Genomic DNA, 25670 nt, shown 5'->3' with positions numbered 1-25670 from the left:
ATTGTAAGGTGGGTCCAAAAGTAGTAAGAAAGACCTGACACTTAACTCCCTCAGAGCACCGATGTAGTAAGACTGCATTCTCAAAATGGTAGAGGTGCTTCTCTGGATCGGCGGTGCCATTTTATTCGTGAATGTGAAGTGGTTGGAAGTGTTAGGGTAACTCTTCCTTCAAAATACTCTCAATAAACAATATTTGTCACATAGCCATCCTCCTAGTTGGTTGCAATCTCTTAGTTCATCATTAACTGGCCGCTTGTTAAGGCGGTAAACTGAAGTGGCTCCTCTCGAGTTATGAGCGACAGGTTCAGGCACTCCTCTTCGACTGTTGTCCTTTATGGTTGGCTTCCCTTTCAAGATGGGGAACGAGACTTGTCTTAAGGTTGTTTCTACTATCGTGGCTACCATTCGCGAGAACTCCTACAGAACTAGGCCCCTTGGAGTTTCCACAATGGTTGGTAGTGGAAGCTAATGCTATTCCACTAGTTCCTCTGGTTGTTGTTGCGTTGTGATTTTCTTGGTGTTCACCACCGGGATTCCTCTAATATTTCTTATCGTAACTTTTTGTATTTCTTCCACTGTGCCAATTTGATGGTGTCTCTTTTCACCCACTTAGGCTCCTCTCTTCCTTCCTTCTCTTAGAGTCGAGGTTACAAGGGATCCTTCTAGAAGCAAAGCCTAAGGATCAATGAGAGTCAATCGGGGGTCGACATTACCCCTATGATGGTCAAGTCAGTGAAGGGATAGAAAGGAGTGTAAGGGGCTCAAAAGAGAAAGACAAAAAAAAAAAACAATCCTTGCAAGTATCCAAAAAGACCATACTTTTACCTTCCTTCATAAAGGTTTATAAATCCTTGGCCAAAAAGGATTCACGTTGGCTGCCACAACAGATCACATGGATGATTGCACGAGTGAAGTGTCGCTTTTGACTGACCACATGAGTGAACCCTCGCATCAGTAGTGACAACCATTATTTTGTACCGTCGATTTTGTCTAGATGTTAGCCCGATGCCCTTAATTGATAGATACTGATCCTGCATCAGAGGTCATTAAAGCGTAAACATCCGAAAGAGCAAGCTCAGCTAGGCTCGTCTATAGCAAGCCCCTGATGGTCGGCCCAAAAATGACCAGGCTTACACGATCAGGAAAGGGGATTGGTTGAGTGTATTTGATCCTGAAAGGTTGGTAGCTTGACTGGGTTTACCTAGACGACATCACATGTCCCTCCTCCAACACTACAAAAAAACACCTATATAGGAGCGATTTTTTTTACTTTTAAAAGTGATTTTCAAGTGCTCCTACACTTTTACCAACGGTTGTAAAACCGCTCCTCTTATTGCCGTCCCTATATCCTATAGTAGCGGTTTTTGTAATCGTTGGTACAAGGTGAAAAACCGCTCCTATTTTTCTATGTAGGTACGGTTTGAAACCAATCTTACACGTTGTGCATATAACAACGGTTTCAAACCACTTCTATAGGTATAAATCCAAGAGTGGTTTAAACCGCTCTACAACCCTTTAGGTGTAAGAATAATTTTAAACCGCTCCTACACGCCATAAATATAAGAGTTGATGCTAGAAATTTAGGAGCGGTTCAAACCACTTCTAAATGTCATTGGTATAGGAGCACTTCAAAACGTTATTAAAGCTAGAAATATAGGAGTGGTTCAAATTGCTCAAGAACTCATAAGGTTTAATAACAGTTTTCACAATATGAGTGATTTCAAACCACTTCTAAGGGGGAGGAAGGGGAGGGGAAACTTTGAACCTCATTTGGAAAGGAGTGAGGAAAGGGAAGGAAAGGTAAGGAAGGATAAGCTTTAACCTTCGTTACCCATGGAAAGAGAGATTTTCTTACACCCTGAATTGGGGTGTAAGGAAGGGGAAGGGAAAACAAAAGATTTTTTATTCCAATTTTATCCATGTTCTTAATAGTTTAAGAAATGTTCCAATTTCTAATTTTGCTATGCCACCGGAGTTCAATTTCCTTGCCTTCTTCACAGCTCGCCTGTTGCCAGATTATTAGAGGAGGGGATCCGACACGTCTTCTAACTGAATTGAAGGGAGAAACCATTTTTGTCGTCAAAATTTAAGAGGATATCTACTATTTTTTAATTTTTCCATCAAAATTTAATAAGTTTTTAAAGAATAGGAATTCTCATTATCAGCGTTATCTTTCAAATTTTTTTTTATTTAAGGTTTCTAAAATCATTATTATCATTATTTCTCATTTAATTACTTGATTATCGGTAATTCATTGTTTTGTTATGAATAGTATAAAAAGATTAATTTTTATTAAAAAACTAGATAATTTAAATGATAATATAAATAATTAATTTTATTATTAAAAATATCTAATTTATATTTATAAAATAAATATTAATATTATGAAAAAAAATTAATTTAAAAAGTAAAGGTATTTTTGTAACTTTATCTATTTAACCTTCATTCCTCTTCCTTTCCTCCCAAACAAAGTAACACATGTTACGTTAATGTACCTTCCCTCCCTCCCAAACAAGGAGAAGTTAAATACTTTACTTCCCCTCTCTTCCCCTTCCTTCCACTCCCTTCCTCTTCCGTTAATGAACCTTCCCTCACTCCATCCAAACAGAGGGTAAATGTCATGGATAAAGGAGCATTATTAAATGCTTTAAGAGCACTACAAACCACTCTTGAACCCGTGCTCTTACATGTCATGAAAATAAGAGTAATTTCAAAATTAATGTTAGAAATTTTAGATTTGTTTTAAACTATGCTTAAAAGTACAACCTATTGATTGATTAAAAGTGATCTAAATAATTTTACGGATTAAGCTACCTGATCAATTATATAAATCAAAATTATCATGTTAATCGTGCCTGATGATGAATAAATCAATATGATTTGAGATTAGATACTTGCGAATACTACAATTAAAAGATGTTTTCAATTACAACTCTAAAGATTCTTTTACAATCAAAACATGAAGATGAACAAAAAAAAGCTTAGAATTCTTGTAAGGGTGATCTAATCTCTGGTTTACTCTTCCCTCCGCCTTGCTTCTTGGGCAGTAAAGCCCGATGGATGTTGGGCACGACCCATCATTGGAAATTGTCGCACACGCTAGGAGCTTGCCAAATTCCTCATTGTTTTTCATGAGCAATTGAATGTGCTTTGGGATGACACGTCATTTTTGGCCAACTCTAACACCTTGAACAATAAAGAAATGTAAATTTAGGTAGAGAAGGGGATCCCTAGTGAAAGAACAAAACAACGAAGCTTACGTCAGCGTCTATGTACTCGAGGACTATAGAGAGAGACCGGTGCACCGGAACCAACGCGCTAAGAGTATCGATCGACCCCAAGGTAGTCAGTGATGCACCCCCGGGAACTGGAGGCCAGCCTTTTGCAACCAAGAAACAACCTTCGTCCCCTTGGCCTTACTATGACCACTCTTAGTCGTCGTCACCCCCACTGTTGTCAAACTCATCACAAGAGATCGAAGCTATTCGACGGGAAAAAAATAGCAGCAACGATGGATGCTAGATGGGTAGGGTTTGCACATGATTTTATTGAATGGGTTGTCACTCGGATTGCCAGCGTGGAACAACTAAAGGTGTTAGATGATGTGAGAAATTTAGATATTCGACTATCATGATTAGCTTTCACATGGCGGTAATTCCCTTTCTAATTAAGTAAAACATACTCCACAAATCTTCTATTATCAATAATACTGAATAAATGACAATAGCACAATGTAGTCAATCATTGGTTTTTTCCTTTTTTATTTTTTAAATGTTTTTGTTTTTTTAATATTTTTTACACGTATTTCCTTTTTTATTATTTACATGGTTTTCCTTTTTAAATTTTGTACACGCTATTCCTTTTTTTTTTTACACATTTTTCCTATTTTAAATTTTTACACGTTTTCCCTTTTATATTTTTAAATATATTTCCTTTTTTATTATTTATATGATTTTTATTTTTAATTTTTTACAAGTTTTTTTATATTATTTATTTATGTACTACTATAATTTAGACGAGTGCAATTTGAAACATGTATAGTTTGCAAATCAATTCTTATCCATTAGAAAAAAATAGATCCACTATCTTAGCGAGTCCCTCGTGTCGGCCCTATGGATATGAAAGAAGGTAAATATAGATACATATGTGTTAAACGTATGGTGGGTGACCACAGGTCATCAGTTCTTGGTAATCGACTCCTGACCATTACGCTAGAGATGTCATGCGTCCACCATCTGTGTTATGCCCTAGGGGCATTACCCATTAGAGGAGAGAATATAAGCGGTTTATTGCTGCACTAATTCTTATCCATTAGAAGAGAGAATGATTTATAGCAGCACTTTATATAAAATGTTGTTAGCAATTTGAAAATTATTCCTAGAAGTTAAGCAATAAAAACGGTGAGTAACAGTATTTGACACAACACCGTTGCTATGTAGATAATTTCAATGTCTTCTGATCCATTGCACCATTTCCTCAGGATAGAACTATCAATTTAAGTTGGGTCCGTTAAGTTGGGTTCGTCGAATTGATACACTTTAATTGTTATTTTTTAAAAATATTATTGATCAATTTTAACTTCGATAAGTTATTAACTAAATTTATCTGGTAAAAATATTTAATTAGTAATTAATTCATTTTTAGCATCCATAAAAAAATTTATAGCAATTAGTGGATAAATGAGAATATGAAAACAATAGTATAAAAATTGATAACAAAAGATAGAAATTGTGAAAGAAATAAAATTTAAAGAGAAATAATCTATTTTAATATTAAATATATTTTTATTAAAAAAATTAAACATAAAAATGCTATGTCCAAATTTTTAAAAAAATTATAAAAAATTAATAATAAATATAACCAATAAATATTTTAATTTATTAGTGAAACCTAACTTACACTAGGAAAAAAATAAATATTACCGTTCAAATCTAATTTTGATAAACAATAAATTAAATATTATCGAAAAAATAAATTTGGTTAGTAAAAAATTATATATTACCTGTTAAATCTAACTTTGATTATAAAAACAAATTAACATTTTACGCAAAATGATATTAAAAGTATTCAGTATGAATGATTTGATAATTGTTCTTAGAAGTTAGAGCAATAAAAATAGTTAATAGCAACATTTGTAATAGAACCATTACTAAAATTACTCAATATCAGTAGTTTCAAGATTATTTCTAATATTTATATCATTAAGAGCGGGGTTTACAACGGTGGTTTATTCAATTTGATGTTAAAACTATATAATAGGAACACTTTGAAAATTAATTCTAAAACAATGGAGCAATAGAAGCATTTTATAATGGCACTTTACACAAAATGATGTTAAAAGTATTTAGTAGGAATAGTTTGATAATTGCTCTTAGAAGTTAGAGTAATAGAAATGGTTACTAGCAGTGTTTGACATGGAACCATTGTTAAAGATACCCAATATCAATAGCTTCAAGATTGCTTCTAAAAGTTATATCATTAAGAGTGGTTTATAGCGGCGGTTTAATCAAATTAGTGCTAAAGCTATTCAACAAGAGTGGTTGCAAAACCATTCTGAAAAGGTAAGACAATAGAAACGATTTAGTTCAAATTGATTCTGTTGTTGGATTTCCAAGAGCGGTGTTACAACCGCTCCTAATAAACCGCTTCTATATGGGTGTTTTTTTTGTAGTGCAAGTTGGAGTTAAGATTGAGGTTGAATAAAGTATGATAAGTTGTAAAGTGAGGGAAGAGATTTATCTTTAGTATGCCATACTCAATTTGGCCTGACCATGCGGACTGTCCATGGGGCATTTGAAAGTAGAAGAAATATCATCATGTTAATAACCAAGCACAACACTACCGACATCCCAAGAATGTCGTCCTGTCAAGACTAGCATGTTGGTCATAATAATCAAGCTAAGAATCCTGAAGAATACCAAGAATGCCAAGTGGAATAAGAGTTACATTCTGGTCGTGTGGGGGATAAGAACTTAATTACTCATTTACAAGGACCTAATGAGAAGACTTAGAGCTTCAGGACCCAAAAGTGTTGGTATATCTGTTTTATCTAGATCTGGAATAGAAGCTCAATCCCGTGGCCAAGAACATGAATGACCTTTGTATCTGGACTAAGGAGATGAGTTCGATCTCGCAACCAAGAATAAGAATGAGCTTTGCATCTAGATCGGAGAGAGGAGCTCAATGTCATAGCCAGAAATAAGAATGACCCTTGCATCTCGATAAGGGAGAGGAGCTCAATCCCATAACTAGGAATAATAATGACCTATGCATCTAGACCGGGGAGAAGAGCTCGATCCCATAACCAGGATTGAGCTCCTCTTCCTAGTCCATATACAAAGGTCATTCCTATTCTTGGTTGCAAGATCAAGCTCCTCTCCCTAAACCTAACAACGATTCAGAACCACCAAACTGTTAGTTCGACGATTCCTGAGGGTCGACCCTTAACCTTAACCATCTAAGATGATTATAGTTCATGGTTCAGAATTATTGATTCACGGTTCGTGCATGATTCGCCATAATTCACCATAGTTCAAGATTATTATATTATTTTTTAAAATACATATATAATTATAAAATTATTTGATACAGTTAGGCTTATTAAGAATAATTATATAGTAAAAAATATTAATTAATCATTAATTAATTAATATACAATAAATAATTATAAATTACTTAATTAATAAATATATATCTATTTTTAAATTATTAAAGGAAAATATAACAAAAGAAATTAGTTATTAAACAATTGATTAACATGTTAAAATATTAATGTGTAATTGGTTAGGATGTTTATTTTTAGTGGGTATAACAGAACTCTTATCGCACTTGGCAGTCTTGACATTCTTCGGGATTCTTAGCTTGATTATTATGACCAACATGCTAATTTTGACAGAAGGGCATTTGTGGGATATCCGGTAGCATTGTGCTTGGTTACTAACAGGATGAGATTTCTTATAATTCAAGTGCCCCTTGGATAGTTCGCATGGTCAAGTTGAATTGCGTACAGCATACTAAAGACAAATCGCTTCTCTCACTTTACGACTTATCAGACTTGGAGGGGGCATATGCTGTCGCCCTAGTAAACTAAATCAAGTCACCAACCTTATAGGACCAAATACACTCAACAAATTCCCTTTCCCGACCATGGGAGCTCGATCAACTTTAGGCCAATGGCCCATCAGGGCCTGCTATAAAGGAGCCTAGCTAAGTTTGCTCTTTCAGTTGTTTACCCTTTAACCACCTTTGATGTAGGATCAGTATCCATAAGTTGGTCCCCTTAAGAAAGTGACATCAACTGACAACCACACAGAATCGATGGTACATAGTAACGGTTGTCACTACCAATATGAGGGTACACTCATGTGATCAATCAAGAGGCGACACTTCGCTCGTGCGATTGTCCGCGCAGCCCATCCAGGGCTAGCATGGCAAGCGACATGGATCCTTTTCGACCAAGGCTTTATAAATCATCATGAAGATAGGTGAAAGTTTAATTTTTTCTAAACACTTGCAAGGGCTACTTCTTTCAATCTCTCTCGTTTGAGCACCTTACGCTCCTTCTGTCTCTTCACTAACTTGATCATTAGATGGGCAACGCCAACTCCCCACTGACGCTCACTAATCCTTATGCTTCGCTTCTCAGAGGATCTCAAGTGAAAAGAAACACCAACACTACCATCGTAAGGATAGTGAAGTTTGATATTGTCACACGATGGACGAATCTCCTCCGTGACTTCAACATCATCAATGTTGGAAGCGCATTGTTATTGTTATAAAAGACAACTGTTCATCAGCAAAAGACATATGCTTATTTTTTAACTAGTGGAGCTAAAACTATAATTTGACTTGTGACTAACACTAATCTGTATTAGGATATTTTAAATCGGGCAAAAAAACAAATGACGCCCCAAATTATCAGAAATATCATATTAGCATCCTTTAAAAAAAACTTGAATGAACATTTTATCCCAAAAATACCTCTATTATTCAACATTATAGAAGCTAGTGTATAAGTTCTATGTGTAACTACCAACTAACTTTTACATAAAAGCTAACAGTTAACTACTACACATAGAAACATACTCAATCATAATTAAATTATGTTCATTTTAAAATATAATGAGTGTCAATTTTAATCAAATTATCAATAAAAAATAAAATCAAAATAATATAAAATCAACGAGTAAAAACTAATAACTTACTTCTACATGTTATAGAAACTACATGCTAACCTCTACACAATCAATTATTTTACTTGTTAAAATATTATTTTAACTAACTTATCATTCAAATAAATAAAATCAAAATGATATAAAGTCACTATTGTTCAACAACAAACTTCTACATCCTACTTCTACACAACCAAATGATCAGATAATGTATTATAGAAATTAATTAGCTAATACAAGTAAAAACTAAATATTAATTTCTACAATTATAGAATAATAGCTTTTACATGGTCAAATTATCAGATAATGTAAGAATATTTTATAAAGGTCATTTTAAATGAAGTGCCCATTTGACTAGTGCCCATTTGACGAAATGTCCATCTAACAAAAACATAAATGGACTTCTATTTAATTTTTACCCTTTTTAATTCTACTTGATATAAATCATTTCATCAATGAATTTTATTTTACAAAAAAGAACACGATTACCAGATAAAAGCTCTTAGTTTGGGTTTCAGATTAAACTACCAAATATATCAGGAAGATATAATGGGTTTGGCATCTAGAATGACAATCCATTCGTAACTCTAGTTCCTTGAAGAGGTCAATCTTCTCTGGGCTGTCGTTGCCCTTCTCACTCCAATGTTGCTTTCTTCCACAAGAGGCAGGATACCATCATCATCGTCTCCAAATTTTATGGTATCCTCAGTTGTCTTCATCTGTGACCTCCAGAGGTTATCGTCAAACAGATATCCTTCATCTTCAGGACGATCATGGTTACACCTCTTGCAGAGCTCATTTCGACGGAAGTTGAGGTAATAACATCTAAAGATAAAATTTGCATCAGCATTGTGACTGGATCGTTCCCAAGCATTAACACAAAAATTCTTAACAAAGATGTTTGCAAGAGACTCACGAGGGGCACTCCCACTCGCCATTATTTAACTCTCTTTTGGGGCGTTGTTCCTCACAACGAAAGCACTTCTTATTGCGAGCAAAATTCATAAAGTCACACCTGCCACCACATAAGAGTTGTTAATTAATTTGAGTGTAAAGTTAGCTGATTTCAGTTAAAAGTGAGGGGAAAGTTTTAAGAAACATTACTTAGGGCAATTCCAATCTCCCTTCTTCATCTCATTACTAGAGTCCCTGTTCACTCTCTCTGGCCCATCTTCTTTGCACTCCAAACAGCGAAGATTTTGAGCAAAATTGAGAAAATTGCAACTGCATGTTAAAGGTAAAATACATATCTTCACGGAAATAGGTAAAATACATATCTTCAGTGTCAACGGAAATTGGTTCCCAACAAATTTCTTGAAAGAACTCAATTTACATGTTGCCTTTCCTGTTTCTTTAAAGAGATATGTTACATAAATCTTTTGGGAGAAAGTATTTTAGCAAGCCGCCTGTGGTCTTGTTAGTTGTCTATACCCCATATAACAATCATAACTCCTGCAACTTGCTATACCTTGCCTGTGGTAATTGCTTAAATCCGTGACTTTCTTCAATTTACATACATTATGAACATCTAAATTATTTTGATATTATGGAACCTCTACAATGGAATTGAATGCAACAAGGATGCATATTTACTAAAATATTTGCCTTAAAAACGACGATAAGCTAATCCTAAACCCTAATACCAATTGAAAGCAATAGTAGTACATTATCAAGGCAAAACTGAAAACTAAAACAATGGCTAACAATGGGCTGACGTGAATCCATCGTAAGAGCCATTGATCCGTCCTTGTCACCCTACGAATTCCTGCTAGCACAATGATAGTCAACCAGAGTTCCTTCTCAATGGGGAAAAGAGGGAAAAGAAAATTCAAAGTCAAGATGCACAAATCAAGTATCACCTTTTGCCTTGTATATCATGGCTTATCCAGTAGGAGACCATCCACCATGAAGCTCTTTACCCATTAACAGCCCATTAATATTAACAAACCGGATTATTATATCTACACATTAAATCCACATCTAATAGAATAAACCCCCTTCATGCATCAAGCATTAGATCATTTAATTGAGGTTAAATTTCTTAATGACAATTGTTGTATAGCTCATCAAATGAAGACTTAATCCTTCAATCTCCCATTTGAATTATACATGATATCGTACACACCACACAACACTTTAATTGAGCTCAACATACCAAAACTTTATGGGTTAAATATCCCTTTAAACAATCTGATTCATTAATTCAATTAGTACAGACTAAATAAGTTAGAGTTACTATAATTGTAATAAAATCCAAATACTAATTTCATTAATGACATAGATTAAATATACATATGTAGTAGAAGAATGACACAAAATGTGATCTCAATAAGTCCTTATGACCCAAAATGATATTTACCAATACCTTATGTTAAATCGCAATGGTAAATCATGATTCAACTTATGACTCAAAATAGAATTCCTTAGTTTACATATTAGGTGCTTTGAATCTCCCGACTCAAAGTTCTCCTGTTGCAACAAGTATATAATTTTCTCAATATTTTCATTGAGAAATAGTCTTAAATGTCCAATTAGTGTAGCTCTAGGTTATAATGAACTATAAATGTCATAATTATCCTAAAAGAGTCTTTAATTGAAACAGACGAAAAAGTCTTTTTATAATCAATGTCCTCTTTGTGATTAAATTTTTTGGCGACTAGGCATGTCTTATACTTTTCGACATTGTCATGTGAATCCTTTTTTATTTTAAATATCTATTTATAACAACAGGTCTCACACTTTCAAGTAATTCGACAAGTTCTTAAATGTCATTATCCGTCATAGACTTTATCTCTTTATTTATATTTTCGAATGAGAATATTGTTTAACTTCTTGAAAAGATGTGGGATCATCTTCCAACCGAATGTCAAACTCATGCTCTTGGAGATATGCATAATCACATTATAGTAGATCTCCTTTCCCTAATGAATCTCCTTAGTGGCACTTAATCTTGAGATGGTTGGAAAGCATGCTCAATCGTAGAAGGAAATACCTCTATTTGAGCTAAGTCCCCTCTATTTGAATTTGAGGTGATACGAAAATATCATGGACCACTACCCCTTTCGGTTGTACAGCTTCAACTACACGTGGAATGATAATCATTTCACTATCTACATTAGTAGTTACCATATTAGAATCGACAATGTTTTCCTAAAATGATATTTTTGCTAACTTGATCATTCCCACCATTCTAAATGAATTTGACATTACCCATCTCGAAAAAGGACTCAAGGGGTTGTAAAACTTGAAACTTCTTGAGTTTTCAAAGTATTCTACAAAATAACAGTAACGGTTCTTGAGTCCAATTTTCTTTCGTTAGGCCTAAGGTTGTAAATGAACCAAGCGTTCGTGAACAAGCGTTCGACTTGGTAAGAACTTGTTTATATTCGTTCAATATACACAAGATCAATTAAACAGATAAGCTTGAACAGCTCGTTAAACTAAACAAACAAGCTTAAACACATATGTGTTCAGCTCATTAACGTTCGTGAATAATATTCATAAACCATATTCATTAATAAAACTCTTATCAATATACTAAATAAACAATAAAATAAAATAAACAAATAAGTTTGAATTATCAAGCTCAATAACCAATCAAACAACTAAAAGTTTAAAACAATCAAACAAGCTTGAATTGAGAGCACGATAACATCTAAACGAACCAAACTCAAGCTAAACTTCAAACAAGCTCAAACTCAAAAAAAAATAAATTAAGCCAACCTTGAACAATCATTTCAAAGGCTTAGTTCATTTTAAGTTCGACTTGGCTTGGCTCAATTACCTTATCAAAAAAACTTGAACACTCTAAAACTCAACTCGACTCAGCTCGTTTACAACCCTAGTTAGGCCTATAGGGCTAGCCTCTAGACAACCCCAGACATATAGATGTTTAATGTTAGGTGTTCTACATATCCACAACTCGAATAAAATTTTCATTACCACCTTACTAGGAACTCTATTGAGCGAGTAATCGTAATTTTGAATGTCTTACCCCATAAAAACTCTGGTAGAGAAGAAAATACAATCATACTCATCATGTCTTACGGTCTAGTTTCATCGCTCTGCCACACCATTCGTTGAGGGGTATCGGGCATGATGTATTATGCCACAATGTCGCACTCTACAATGTAATCCGCAAATGGCCCAGGACATTGTTCACTTGATCCGCCAAATCTACCATAATATTCACCACCATTGTATGATACGACGGTCTTAATCTTCTTACCAAATTGATTTTCAACTTCGAGGTTTTGAACATGTTCAGATATTGCAACTTCGTGTAAATTAGGTACAAGTATCCGTATCGGGGATAATCATTTATAAAGCTAATAAAGTATACTTGACCGTTCCAAGAAATTTTAGGGAACGATCCACATATATTTGTATGTATTAGCTCTAAGACACTAGTACACGTCTTAAACTTTTATTACTTTTGTTAGTTGTTTTTCCCTTGATACACTCAAGGCATATTCCAAAATCTGACATGTCAAGGGAATCGAGAGATTCCCTGTCCCGCGTTTAGAGATATGTCATAAATACCTATGTCATAACATGGATAAATTCTCACTCATCAAACCACACTTCACACGTATACTATGCATTACGATGTTATCTGTATAAGTTTCAGTGTCTAACATGTATAGTTTATTAATCAAGGAACCAATATCACACAATATAGAATTTTGAAAATATCACACGTATACTTTCCATTTCTAAATGAACAAATGTATCAAAATTTGTCCAAATATGAAAAAGAAATTATGTTCCGTCTAAATGATGGCACTATAAATGTATTTTCCAAATTCAAAAGTACATTGTTCCCTAAACATATCTCTCTACTTTTATCTTCTTGTTAGTTCCCGTATAAATGAATCTTTCAACATCAATTGGTATTCAGCTCCTGAGACAACCTACATAGTTACACTTATGTGAGTAATTGAACATGTATCTATCCACTAAGTGTTATTGGGTATAGTAGCTAGGTTAATTTCTGAACTGAGAGGTGAAAAATATACCTTTCTTGACATATAATTGACGTATTTGGGGTAATCTTTCTTACCTTTCTTTTTACAAAAGTAAAAAAATTTGATTCCGATCTTGTTGTTTTTGCACCTTATGCTCTGTCATTGTAAATTATTTAACTTTACTCTTACTCTTATCATTTTTCTTCTTTTTGTTCGAATACTGAGATGAGATTGCAAAGTGCGCACTAAGAGATGTGTCGCTTCAATCGCTTTTTTTCTGTACACACTGAGCTATGAGCTTATTTAGTATTCATTTCTCATTTTGAGTATTATAGCTAATTTTGAAAGAAGTGAATTGTGTATGCAAAGATATTAGGATGAGATTCATAAGTATGCTTTCGAACATTTTGAACTTTAGTGTCCCATATTTGTAATCAAGTTCGACATCTTCAAGATGTACTCTCTTATGATATCCTTCCTGTTATACTGTATGGACACCAACTTCGTAAGAAGTGTAGTAGTCTCTACATTTTCGTTTAAGGCGAATCAGTCCACTAATTCCTTAATGAAGGTCTTAGCATACTCATTCTCAGTTATTGAACCTTAATGGATTCCGGAATAGACATCTTCACAATCATAAGACTCAAGCAATTTGATCGCTCCCACTTGCCAAATATCACTTTTTGATCCGTGGAATCTAATTAAAGGTGCAGGTCAATCATGCCTAAATGTAAAATCTAAATCCATGCAGCCTAATAAAACCGTAATATGTTCTTTCCATTGTCTAGAAAAAACTCTAAAATCGCGTTGTTATTCACATTCTTCACGGATAATGTGAAAAATTCCATATTTAGGTTAAATCCTAACATATCCATATTACACTCGACGGATATGCAATAAGGCAAAACTAAAAACCGAAGCAATGGCTAACAATGGGTTGACCTAAATCCATCGCAAGAGTCATTAATCCTTACTTGTCCCCGTACGAATTCCTACAAGCACAACGAAAATCTTTCTGCAAGGATTGGACAACCAAAGTTCCTTCTCAATGTGGAAGAGAAAAGGAAGAAGAAGCCAAAGTCAAGATGCCTAAATCAAGTTTGACCGTCTTCCTTGTATATTATGGCCCATCTTGGAAGGATCATCCACCAAGAAACCCATTACCAATTAATGGCTTGTTAATGTTAAAATATCAGATTATTGAATCTACACATTGAATCAACATCCAATAGCATAAACTCCACTTCTTGCATCTAGTATTAGATCACTTAATTGGGATTTAATTCCATAATGGCAATTGTTGTGTGTTGTTAATCTCGTAATAGCCCACCAAATGGAGACTTAATCCTTTAGTCTTCATTTGTGACCTCCAAAGGTTATCATAAACAGATTTCCTTCATCTTCAGGATAATGGTGGTTACACTTCCTGCGGAGCTCATTTCCATGGAAATTGAGGTAATAGCATCTAAACATGAAATTTGCATCAGCATTGTGACAGAGGATCATTCCCAAGCATTAAAAGAAAAATTCTTAACAAAGATAAACATGCAAGAGACTCACGAGGGACACTCCCACTCGCCATTATTTAACTCTCTTTTGGGGCGTTGTTCCTCACAACGAAGGCACTTCCTATTGCGCGCAAAATTCATAAAGTCACACCTGCCACCACATAAGAGTTGTTAATTAATTTGAGTGTAAAGTTAGTTGATTTCAGTTAAAAGTGAGAGGAAAGTTTTAAGAAACATTACTTAGGGCAAGTCCAATCTCCCTTCTTCATCTCATTACCAGAGTCCCTGTTAACTCTCTTTGGCCCATCTTCTTTGCACTCCAAACAGCGAAGATTTTGAGCAAAATTGAGAAAATTGCAACTGCATATTAAAGGTAAAATGCATATCTTCAGTGCAAAATTGGTTTCCAACAAATTTCTTGAAAGAACTCAATTTGCATGTGGTCTATGTCTTTAAAGAGATATGTAACGTATATCTTTCGGGAGAAAATATTTTACTTAAAGCAAACCACCTCAATCACAAAATACCATTTCAATCTTCCAAATACTTTGATTTCAAACTCTTCACCAGATATGACCTAGAAGTTGTCTCTCCTCATACGAGCACTGTGACTCCTCTTGAAGAAGAGTGTTTAATAAATAATGTGTGATCTTGTTAATTGTTATACCCTATAACAATCATAACTCTCGCAACTTGCCATACCATATCTGTGGTAATTGCTTCAATCCGTATAAGACTTTCTTCAATTTACATACATTATGAACATCCAAATTATTTTGATATTGCGGAACCTCCATATAATTTTTTTCCTCTAGTTCTCCGTGCAAAAATGCATTCTTGACATTAAACATTTAACTCCCAACTATAATTAGTTGACATTCAGTAGTATTCTAACAGCTTTTATTTTTTGCTACTAGAGCAAAAGTCTCTAGATAAACCTATAGGTTCAAGTATAGCTCTTGGCCACCCGTCTTGCTTATACATCTCTATTAATACATCTGCTCTATATTTCATTGTATAGACTCATTTACACCCTACAATTTTCTTTCATATTGGCAACTTCACCAATTCCCACATTTTATTTTTCTCCCATGCTTTCATTTCTACATTCATTACTTGTTTCCACATCTCATTAGATAATACCTCGGATAAAGTGATAGGAACGACAATGGTGTTTAGGTTAACCAAGTAAGTTTTATGTGATGGTAGAAATGTGTAAAAGATAGGAACTTCACAAGAGGATATTAAGGCATTTTGGCCCCTCTCTAGTGCCTTTCCTAAGAGCATTAGGAAGGTTTAGGTTCTCATCGCTTATATAAGATTCAATATCAACTAATTAGAAATTGTTATGTCATTCTCATGATTAGGGTTAGATTCTTGGACTTGCATTAGTTCAAGGGCATCCATCTTCCCCAAGTACAGGGTGTCAAATCTCACATTCTTAATGATAGTGTTGGGATTTTCATGCACAAATTGACAAGTTAAGACATAGGATTTGACACAGATTTACACTCATAGGATGATTTGGCATCAGATACTGAATTAGAGATGTAACTTTAAGTCAGTATTTAGCAGAGTTTGAAATCTAAGTATTAGAAAGGTTGAAATACTTTCTTGGGATTGAGGTGCCTCACTCTAAGTAAGGCATTTTTTTCTCCCGCCATAAATATATTTCAGATCTCTAATATACTCAAATTTAAATGACAGATAAAGATGTTGTAATAGATAAGAAAATGTATCGTCTAGTAGAAAGCTTATTTAACAAAGTATTGCATGCATACTAAGTGTGTTTAGTCAATTCATGCATAACCCAAAAGAACCTCATTTGTAAGCAGCTCACCAATATTATAGTATCAAGGAACACCAAGAAAGTATATTTTATTTAAAAGAAATAGAGGTTTGGGGCTAAAAGCATATATGAATGTCGATTATGCAATGTCAATGGTTAACAGGAGATCAACCATTGGATGTTGCACCTTTTTTTTGTGGTTGTTGTTGGATCGTGTGATAATGAGGTGAACATGAGCGCCAGAGGGGGAGGGGATGGATAGCGTGTGTGCAAGTAAAATTTCTTCTTTGCTACGATCCTAGTAAGGTTACAACACAGTAGTGGAAAAACATAAATAAAAGAGCGCGCACATACAACACAGGCGATTCAATGTGGTTTGGGAGTCCTAGGTCATCTTTTATCCACTTTGATAAAATATCGAAAGTGGAGAAAGCTCTCACAAAATCATGAATGGAAGTACAAGAGGCATACGACAGAACAAGGAAGCACAACTGCATGGCTTTTTAGAAAGAAAAAAAAATCACACTAGAATCTATCAAAATTTCTACAAAGTAGCATGCATAGATCAAACTTCCGATCAATTCCATAGAGATATTTGGTCCTTAGGGAAAAGATGATAAAATTTAGCACGATGTCCTATGAACATTGTCCATATCATCCTTGGTAGATAAGGACATTACAACCTTTTTGTAACTCATTATAAGACAGAAAACACTTGTGTCTTCCAACATATTGGGCATTGTCTAACCTAACACAATCAAACCAAGACTCAAGCAGAGTGCAATCTTTGAGGCATTCCCACCTGCTTACATAGACTCAATTTGGAAAAGAAAGGAAAAACTCAAGTGCCTTAGTAGCCCAAGACCTTAAGGTTCTCTCTAATGCCTCACCAAGAGATCATCCCTTAGATCAAGAAGATCTTGGATGAATATGCGGGCATAGCTAATTAATAGTTAGTTGACAAATTGTAGCCTTTGCACGCACACAATAACACATAATACACCTTATTCCTAAATCATAAGTGTCTATCCTTCCATATGATTACATGACCAAATAGAGAAATTATATTAAAAAAAAACTCTTAAAGAAAAACTGTATTAGAGAAAGCACAAATTGTCATCCCTACATTACTGACACCAAAAGAAATGACTTATAGAATATGCGTTGACAATTGTGTCAATCAATAAAATCATTATCAAATATAGGTTTCCCATACATACACCTAACAACATTCTCGACTTAATGGCAAGAGACTAATACTTCTCTAAAATGACCCAACATAGTGGTATCATTCGGATTCGAGTAAATGAGGAACATGGAAAATCACTTTAACGCCAAGATGTACTATAATAGTCAATTACGCGCTTTAATCTTTCAAATACCCTAAGCACATTCATAACCGTAATGACTCAAATCCCAAAAGCTTATATAGGAAAGTTTATAATGGTTTATGTTAATGGCATCCTAATGTACAACATCGAGCATGACAACCACCTTGAATATATTCGTATTCCATGAAACCCTTTAGATTGGAAAGTTAATTATCAACCCAAAGAAATAATATTCTTTACAATTGTAGATTCACTTCATAGGTGGGTTTGTTCTCATATTAGAAAAAATTTGGCAAACTTGACAAAATTAGGGCAATCAAGGATTAGCCTAAACCCCGTACCTTTAAGAAAGTTCAAAGCTTTCATGATTTTGTGAGTTTTTATAGATGTTTTATTAGGAACTTTAGTATCATTATAGCTATCTTCACAAATTGCCTTAAAAATAGGGAGCTTGACTAAGTTCAGTGTCTTAGCCTTTCAAAAAACTAAATAAAAGATAACTAAGGCCCATATCCTTGGACAACCTTCTTGGGCATTCTACCATTTGAGGTAAATGTAGGAACAAGGGGTACCCTAAGATAAGAAGGGCACCCTATTGCATTCTTTAGCAAGAAACTCAATGTAACTCAGCAGTGTTACTTTAATAAGTTTTACATTATCGTCAAATCTCTAAGGCATTCGTAATGCTATTACCAAATAAATTCATATTGTACTTTGACCATAAGACACTTATGTACATCTAAATACAATTGAAGTCATAAACTAAACATTCTCATTGAGTTAAATTCCTCCCAAAGTATAATATTGTTAAATAATACCAGCCTAGGAGGTAATAACAAACTTGTAAACATATTGAGTTGAATCGTAGCTACCCTATGTAGGATGGAAACCATTGTAATAAGAATTTATGCCTTAAGGATGAGTACGTGATATGCTCTAATTTAGGGTGGTTTTCTAAGACATCCAAGAGAGGATTGTCATAATTTGGTCAATTTTGTGACTAAGGTGATTACCTAATTAAGAGCACACATCTTTGTATCTCCAAACACCACTAAGAGATTTTTTTTAATATTGGAATTACGTAAAGAACTCGATAGGACATTTTGGAAAACACAAGATCAAACCTTCCTTTAGATAAGTTTTATTAATCATACTTGAGAAAGCATAGGGTTGTATTATAGTATCATATGTTACAGATAGCTAATGCAAATAAACAAAACATAGGCCTTTATATATAGTACCAATTCTTTATAAGTCATGGAAAGTATGAATTTTGTTTTAGGGCCACCTTGGACCAATTGAAGTTGAAACTGATTTTCTAAATGGCACATTTCATTTTCTGCAATAAGACAATTGATGCATCTCATATAACTTATTTTATAAGAAAATTGTTAAATTGCATGGGTTACCAACACTAATTGCACATAAGGATGTTACATTCATTAGCTATTTAAGAAGCCAATATGGAAATAATGTGGGACACAATTCACATTTTATTTGCATTTCACCCACAAACAAATGGTTAAATTGAGATAGTCGATAATATATTAGGAAATGTTCTTACAAGACCTATAGGGAAAAATCGAGGATTTAGGATTTGGTCATCCATTGTTGAGTTTGCTTATGTTAATTCAATAAATCGTTTTGCGGTTAAAAGTTCATTTGAGATCATCTGTGGGTTAGAGCTTGTCACTCAAGACCATTTTCTTACCTACTAGCTTCTACCTTTCTAACGGAGAGCTTTGCCTAGCATATTCGGGAGATACATATTAATGTAAAGAGAAAACCACTGAATAACAAAGTTCATATAGATACAAATTGTAGGCAAAAGAAACATAATTTTGGAAACCATGTTCTTATTTGCATCTGCCTTGAGCAATTTTCTAAAAACTCCCACAAAAAATTTCATATTCGCTCCACTAGACCTTTTCACATTATGAGAAAAATAGCTGACTTGTTAACATTAGTCAATCACTATAGAGGGTATTAAGTGACATTCAAGCTCCTTCTTTGCTTGTTGACTTGCCCATAGGTTGTACTTCAACCACTTTGACACTAGCTCTTCCTCCCTCATTATAACTAGTCTATATGATTGAGAGGATCATTGAGATTCAACCAATGCTAACTCCTCATCGAAGCACTAAGAGATACTTAATGTAATAGAATGAACTATTAAATATAGAAGATGTATGAATCACTGAACTAGAATACATGGGTACAACTTAATTGCTAAATTTCGACAGGAAACTTCAAAGTTATATTCTAATAATTTTACTCTCATACTCAACAAAGTGAGTTTGAGCTGTTTTTGGCAAGAAACAATAAAGTAGATACTGCTATTTTTTTTTAAAAAAATAAAGTTGGTTAGACTTATTTAGGAGCTTGTTAGAGTTTTTTGGTTAACAAGTCATTCTTATAAAGAACGAGTCTCATTGTCAGTCTTTAAAAGGGTTAGGATCCCTTGTATTGAATCATATCTTTTAGTTATTTTCCCCTTTCGGCGAGTTGAATTATTATTGGTGCTATATTACAATAGTGAATCCTAAGAGACATACTAATGGAGGTTTCATGCTTGAGTTCGTTCTTTAAACTAAAGAGAGACAGAAAGAGGATTTTATCCTAGCAAGGAGAGAATACAAGAGTGTTTTAGTTTTGTGTAGCTACCAAATAGAAACAAAACGACGTAATGTTTGATAATCTATTATAGACAAATTAATAGAGTTATGGATGATGATCTACATAGTGTCAAAGGGAGGGAGTAGAGAATTGTGTATTAGGATTAAAGTTATGCATAAACAAAAGGACGCTTTGATAGTGATTAAAAAGATGCTAATCATAATCTATGGGCTTTAGTACCATAGTATTCAAACAGTTCATGCTACTATCTGAGAGCAATTAGGTGTAACTAGCGGATGCTTAAATGAGAGAGTTGATTCATATGATATAGACATATTCAAAGATGGTTGATGATAATAAACATACTAGTAGATGTTATACTGAGAAGACTTAAATATATTAGATTGAAGGGGTAGACAAAGAGTAGGGATGATAATTTGATCCACCTCAATTACAACCCAACTCGAGCTAGCCTAATTAAGGTCACCCCTCCTCGCTTCAATATGTAAATAAAGATGGGATAAGATTTTTTTGCTCCATGTACAATTTAGTCTATAATATATATGCTATAGAGTATCAAGGACATTTTAATGCCCCACCAAACCTAAAGCGTGCATGAGAAATGGGTCGAGATGGGAAAAGGGAAGAAAATCTCATCTTCCCACGATAACCCGCCCCGCCCCACTTCCTATATGAGGTGGGGGTGGTAAGTTAAAAATTACCCTACCCCATCATGATCCTCCATAAGAGTGAGATCAAGGAAAAAAAATTAGGCAATATAACAAAAAAAAAGAAGATTTAATCAATTTAATTATTACTAACGATATAATATTATTAGACCTTAATGGAGAAATAATATTCATATAACTAATCCCGAATAATTATGACAAACACAATTCATTAATGATGACGATGAGGAATATGCCTTATTAAATATTTGTTAAAACATTTTTAATAATTTTATTTCATCATTTCCCTATTGCTTATTTTTCTTATTGATTGTGATTTATAGATCCTACTAATCCAATACAATCATTACTATTTTTTAACTATCTGATCTTAGTAATGAACATAAGTTCATTCATTGCTAACACATTAGACATTCAAGATAAAATGCATAGTCAAATATCTAAAAAATGTAAAGCTAGCAATTTTCTTAAATCTAACATAAATTGCAATTTCTTTGATTGTTTAATCCAATCAAATGCAATAACTACCAATAAACTTGTAAATTCATGGGTGATAAATTTGCAAACACTAAATAGAATTTGCCTAAAAGTCGAAGCATATATATTAGTCTAAACAAAAATTTGTATTTTCCCTAGATTACATTTACTATATAAGATGAAAAATTACTTGCAGTGCGGTTTCCAAAGGATTATAAAGAAACTCATTCAGCCACACAAAGCATTAGAAGGTGCTCATTTAAGTTGTGCCTTCTTAAAAGTGACTACCTAGCCTCATTAGGTAATCAAGGATTACCACGCCTCAGCATGCCTGAGGAGATAAGCAAGCGCTTAGGCATCTTAATATAACATTAGTGCATTTGGTCATTATGAAAGTACGTGTAGAATTAAAAGAAAAGGTAAGCACCTAAAAATTTATGGAAGTTAGGCCAACACTAGGAATAAGTTATTCTTGATTATTCAGGATTGAATACATGATTCTTATTACATCATTGAGTAGGAACAGCAGCATAGATCTTATTATCACAGAACTCTAAGTTGTATCACTGATATGTTTAGATTTTTTAAATAAGATTTAATAATGTTATCCCAGACTTCATTGCTTTTCTTTTCCTATGCCTGAAATTATAATTTACTAAATTTAACTAAGTACAGACTTATAGATTGTCTTCTTAATACACGTCAAATCAAATTGCTCTGATTTTACTTGTTTGATCCTAAATACTAATAAATTTTAGTTCATATTTTTTAGTAATCTCACACATTATCCTCATATCCACACTACAAACTATATTGCTTCCTAACAACCCAACCATTTGATCACTAATACAACATTGGTTGTACATCATTAATTTCAATAATTACTAGCTATGCACCTAAGGAACCATAATTCAAATAAATCAAACATACACAATTAAACATCCGGTAACATATAGAAGACTGCATCATAACTTACTTTGGGCATAACCAATCACCTCGCTTCATTTCAATGTTGGATGCTCTGTTTTGGTTGCCATCGAGCTTTGGAAATGTTTCATTTGGAGTAGGAAGCTTCACAACTGGTTTTGTAATAGATAGATCAATGGGTGTATCACTGAGCTTAATAGGCTCAAAGAGTAGACTTCTTGAAGACTTTTGCATGTGCTCTTTGACATGCGAGCTGTCCGACACACAAAATTGCTTTGGATTCAATGCGTAACTTAATAAAATTCGAACTACATCCACAGTGCGTGGTCCTTCACCATCAACCGGTATTATATATGCTTTGTCACATGATCCTCTTAGATCACAAACACTACATACCTGGAGTTGTAGGTGATAATCAAAAACAATATGCAACTGGAGTGAATGGCTGCCGAACATTGGCAGTTCAATTCATCATAATACCTATACTGTTGAACATCTAATACGATAGCAAAACCTAATCCACAATAATGATTTTTGCAATTACCATCAAGCATTTCATTAGGAGTTCGGAATTTGACAGCAATCTAGACTAAAAGTAGAACTTACAGCCCCTTCATCAAGATGAAGATATGCCCTTAACCTTTTTGCTGAACTGACTGCTTTGCGAAATATATTAGGACAACCATGCTCAACAACAGCCAGAATGTCTTCTCTAAGAAGAGAGAAGCAGAATGAGGTGATCAACAAATCTAAATTCTAAAATCATGGAAAACAACTGCACTGTTTAAGTTGATATCACATTCAACAACAATTGAGCACAAAATCCAATGAACAATGAAAAAATACATAACCAAGGTTACCTTAGATCATTTTAAAGATACTATCAACAAAAATAATACACAGCAGATCTCAATATTGAGTCAAAAGCAAGCAATAGGTTTGGTCAAATACAGAATGATCCAATAATGCTTCATCTTTGAAATACAAGACTACAATCATGCTGAAAACTAGGCATGATTACTCTTAATAAACTAGATTTGAAAATATCTAAAAGATCAATATTGACTCACAAGCAAGCAATAGGTTTGGTAAAATACAGATTGATCCAATAAAATGCTTCATCTTTAAAATACAAGACTACACTCATGCTGAAAACTAGGCAGGATTACTCTTAATAAACTAGATTTGACAATATCTACAAGATCAATATTGCCTCAAAAGCAAGCAATAGGTTTGGTAAAATACAGATTGATCCAATAAAATGCTTCATCTTTGAAATACAAGACTACAATCATGCTGAAAACTAGGCTTGATTACTCTTAATAAACTAGATTTGAAAATATCTAAAAGATCAATATTGACTCAAAAGCAATCAATAGGTTTGGTAAAATACTGACTGATCCAATAAAATGCTTCTTTGAAATACAAGACTACAATCATGCTGTGAAACTAGGCTTGATTACTCTTAATAAACTAGATTTGAAAATATCTAAAAGATCAATATTGACTCAAAAGCAATCAATAGGTTTGGTAAAATACTGACTGATCCAATAAAATGCTTCTTTGAAATACAAGACTACAATCATGCTGTGAAACTAGGCTTGATTACTCTTAATAAACTAGATTTGAAAATATCTAAAAGATCAATATTGACTCAAAAGCAATCAATAGGTTTGGTAAAATACTGACTGATTCAATAAAATGCTTCATCTTTGAAATACAAAACTACAATCATGCTGTGAAACTAGGCTTGATTACTCTTAATAAACTAGATTTGAAAATATCTAAAAGATCAATATTGACTCAAAAAAATGCTTCATCTTTGAAATACAAGCCTACAATCATGCTGTGAAAACTAGGCTTGATTACTCTTAATAAACTAGATTTGAAAATATCTAAAAGATCAATATTGACTCAAAAAAATGCTTCATCTTTGAAATACAAGCCTACAATCATGCTGTGAAAACTAGGCTTGATTACTCTTAATAAACTAGATTTGAAAATATCTAAAAGATCAATATTGACTCAAAAGCAAGCAATAGGTTTGGTAAAATACAGATTGATCCAATAAAATGCTTCATTTTTGAAATACAAGACTACAATCATGCTGAAAACTAGGCATGATTACTCTTAATAAACCAGATTTGAAAATATCTAAAAGATCAATTTTGGGATACAGATATTGCAGATGTATATTGCATATTACTATATATCATGCTGACTAGATGCATCCTAACCCCTATTCAAATTATTTAGTAAGCACCATAGTATAAAATCTCATGCTCCCGATATGGAGAAACATTTCGTTTCGCCCACAAATAGGCACCCCTATTCAAATTATTTAGTATGCAGCATAGTATAAAATCTCGTGCTCCCGATATGGAGAAACATTTCGTTCCGCCCACAAACAGGCATCGGCACAGGCACGCCTCTTGTGTCGACGCGCCCCAAGGCCCCGCGGACGCGTCGTGCTTGCCCAGCAACGCATCCAAATGCATCGTGCAATCCCGGAAGCATTCAGCGACGTGTCTGAACATGTCGCTGTTACGAATCTGTAAATGCACGAAAACATCGTAAGTAATATAAAAGATTGTCGAATCCACCGGAACTGTTGATCAAACACTAGAGATGTCGCAAAATAAGTTATCTAGACGATCGAAAGTTAACTTTGGCGCTTGCGAACTAACAAGAGAGATTGAAGAGAGGGAGAGAAGGTTGAGAGAAAGAGAGAGAGACGAAAGTGAGAGAGAATTGATCTTGAGAGGGGTTGAGCTTAAAAGGATATGAGAAATGGTTTGGATAGCGATTCTAGGATATCAGTTTCCTTGTAATGCTAGGTGATGTTACATGGATTGCCTAGTTCCTATCCTCTATGTTCATGCTCTTGTAGAGAACCTAACTAAATACCGGCACAATCTCGCGATAGCCGCATCGGAGTGTCTATCCCATTGGCATTCAATGCTACTAAGTAGAATAGGTAATGCGGATAATCCATTTAAGGTAGCCCCTATTACTAAGAGCTCCCCGATAATACAATCTACATTACACCATTTACTTCGTAGCACAGAATTGAGATAAACTCATTAAGTTCTAATCAACTATTCTCTTGTAGAGTATTGACCTCCCTTTCAAAGCGACACTCTAGATGTCCGGTTAAAAAGATACCTTTGCCACTAGGGCCCTCCGGTCATATGA

At 34.0% G+C, this 25670-nt stretch overlaps 1 protein-coding gene across 3 annotated transcripts in view; it reads right to left on the bottom strand.

Annotated features, from left to right (window-relative positions):
- Positions 1 to 8551: 8551 nt before the first annotated feature.
- LOC122041067 (zinc finger protein VAR3, chloroplastic-like) overlaps positions 8552 to 25670 on the bottom strand; it is a 31893-nt gene continuing 14774 nt past the window's right edge. Inside the window, exons 2-8 of one of the 3 annotated variants that reach the window (XM_042600611.1) lie at positions 23082 to 23187; positions 22525 to 22871; positions 14887 to 15006; positions 14699 to 14797; positions 9276 to 9395; positions 9088 to 9186; positions 8552 to 8996 (exon numbers count right to left, since the gene is read on the bottom strand). In XM_042600611.1, coding sequence (XP_042456545.1) covers positions 8759 to 8996; positions 9088 to 9186; positions 9276 to 9395; positions 14699 to 14797; positions 14887 to 15006; positions 22525 to 22871; positions 23082 to 23187 — 1129 coding nt within the window. In that variant the 3' untranslated portion in view covers positions 8552 to 8758. The remainder of the gene's footprint in view (positions 8997 to 9087; positions 9187 to 9275; positions 9396 to 14698; positions 14798 to 14886; positions 15007 to 22524; positions 22872 to 23081; positions 23188 to 25670) is intronic. The other 2 variants (XM_042600613.1, XM_042600612.1) reach the window with 2 other exon arrangements.

This window comes from Zingiber officinale, chromosome 2A (genome assembly GCF_018446385.1).
Source record: "Zingiber officinale cultivar Zhangliang chromosome 2A, Zo_v1.1, whole genome shotgun sequence".
Taxonomy (NCBI): Eukaryota; Viridiplantae; Streptophyta; class Magnoliopsida; order Zingiberales; family Zingiberaceae; genus Zingiber; species Zingiber officinale.
The sequence above is the reverse complement of the archived record's forward strand: the minus strand, read 5'-3'. Positions and strand labels throughout refer to the sequence as shown.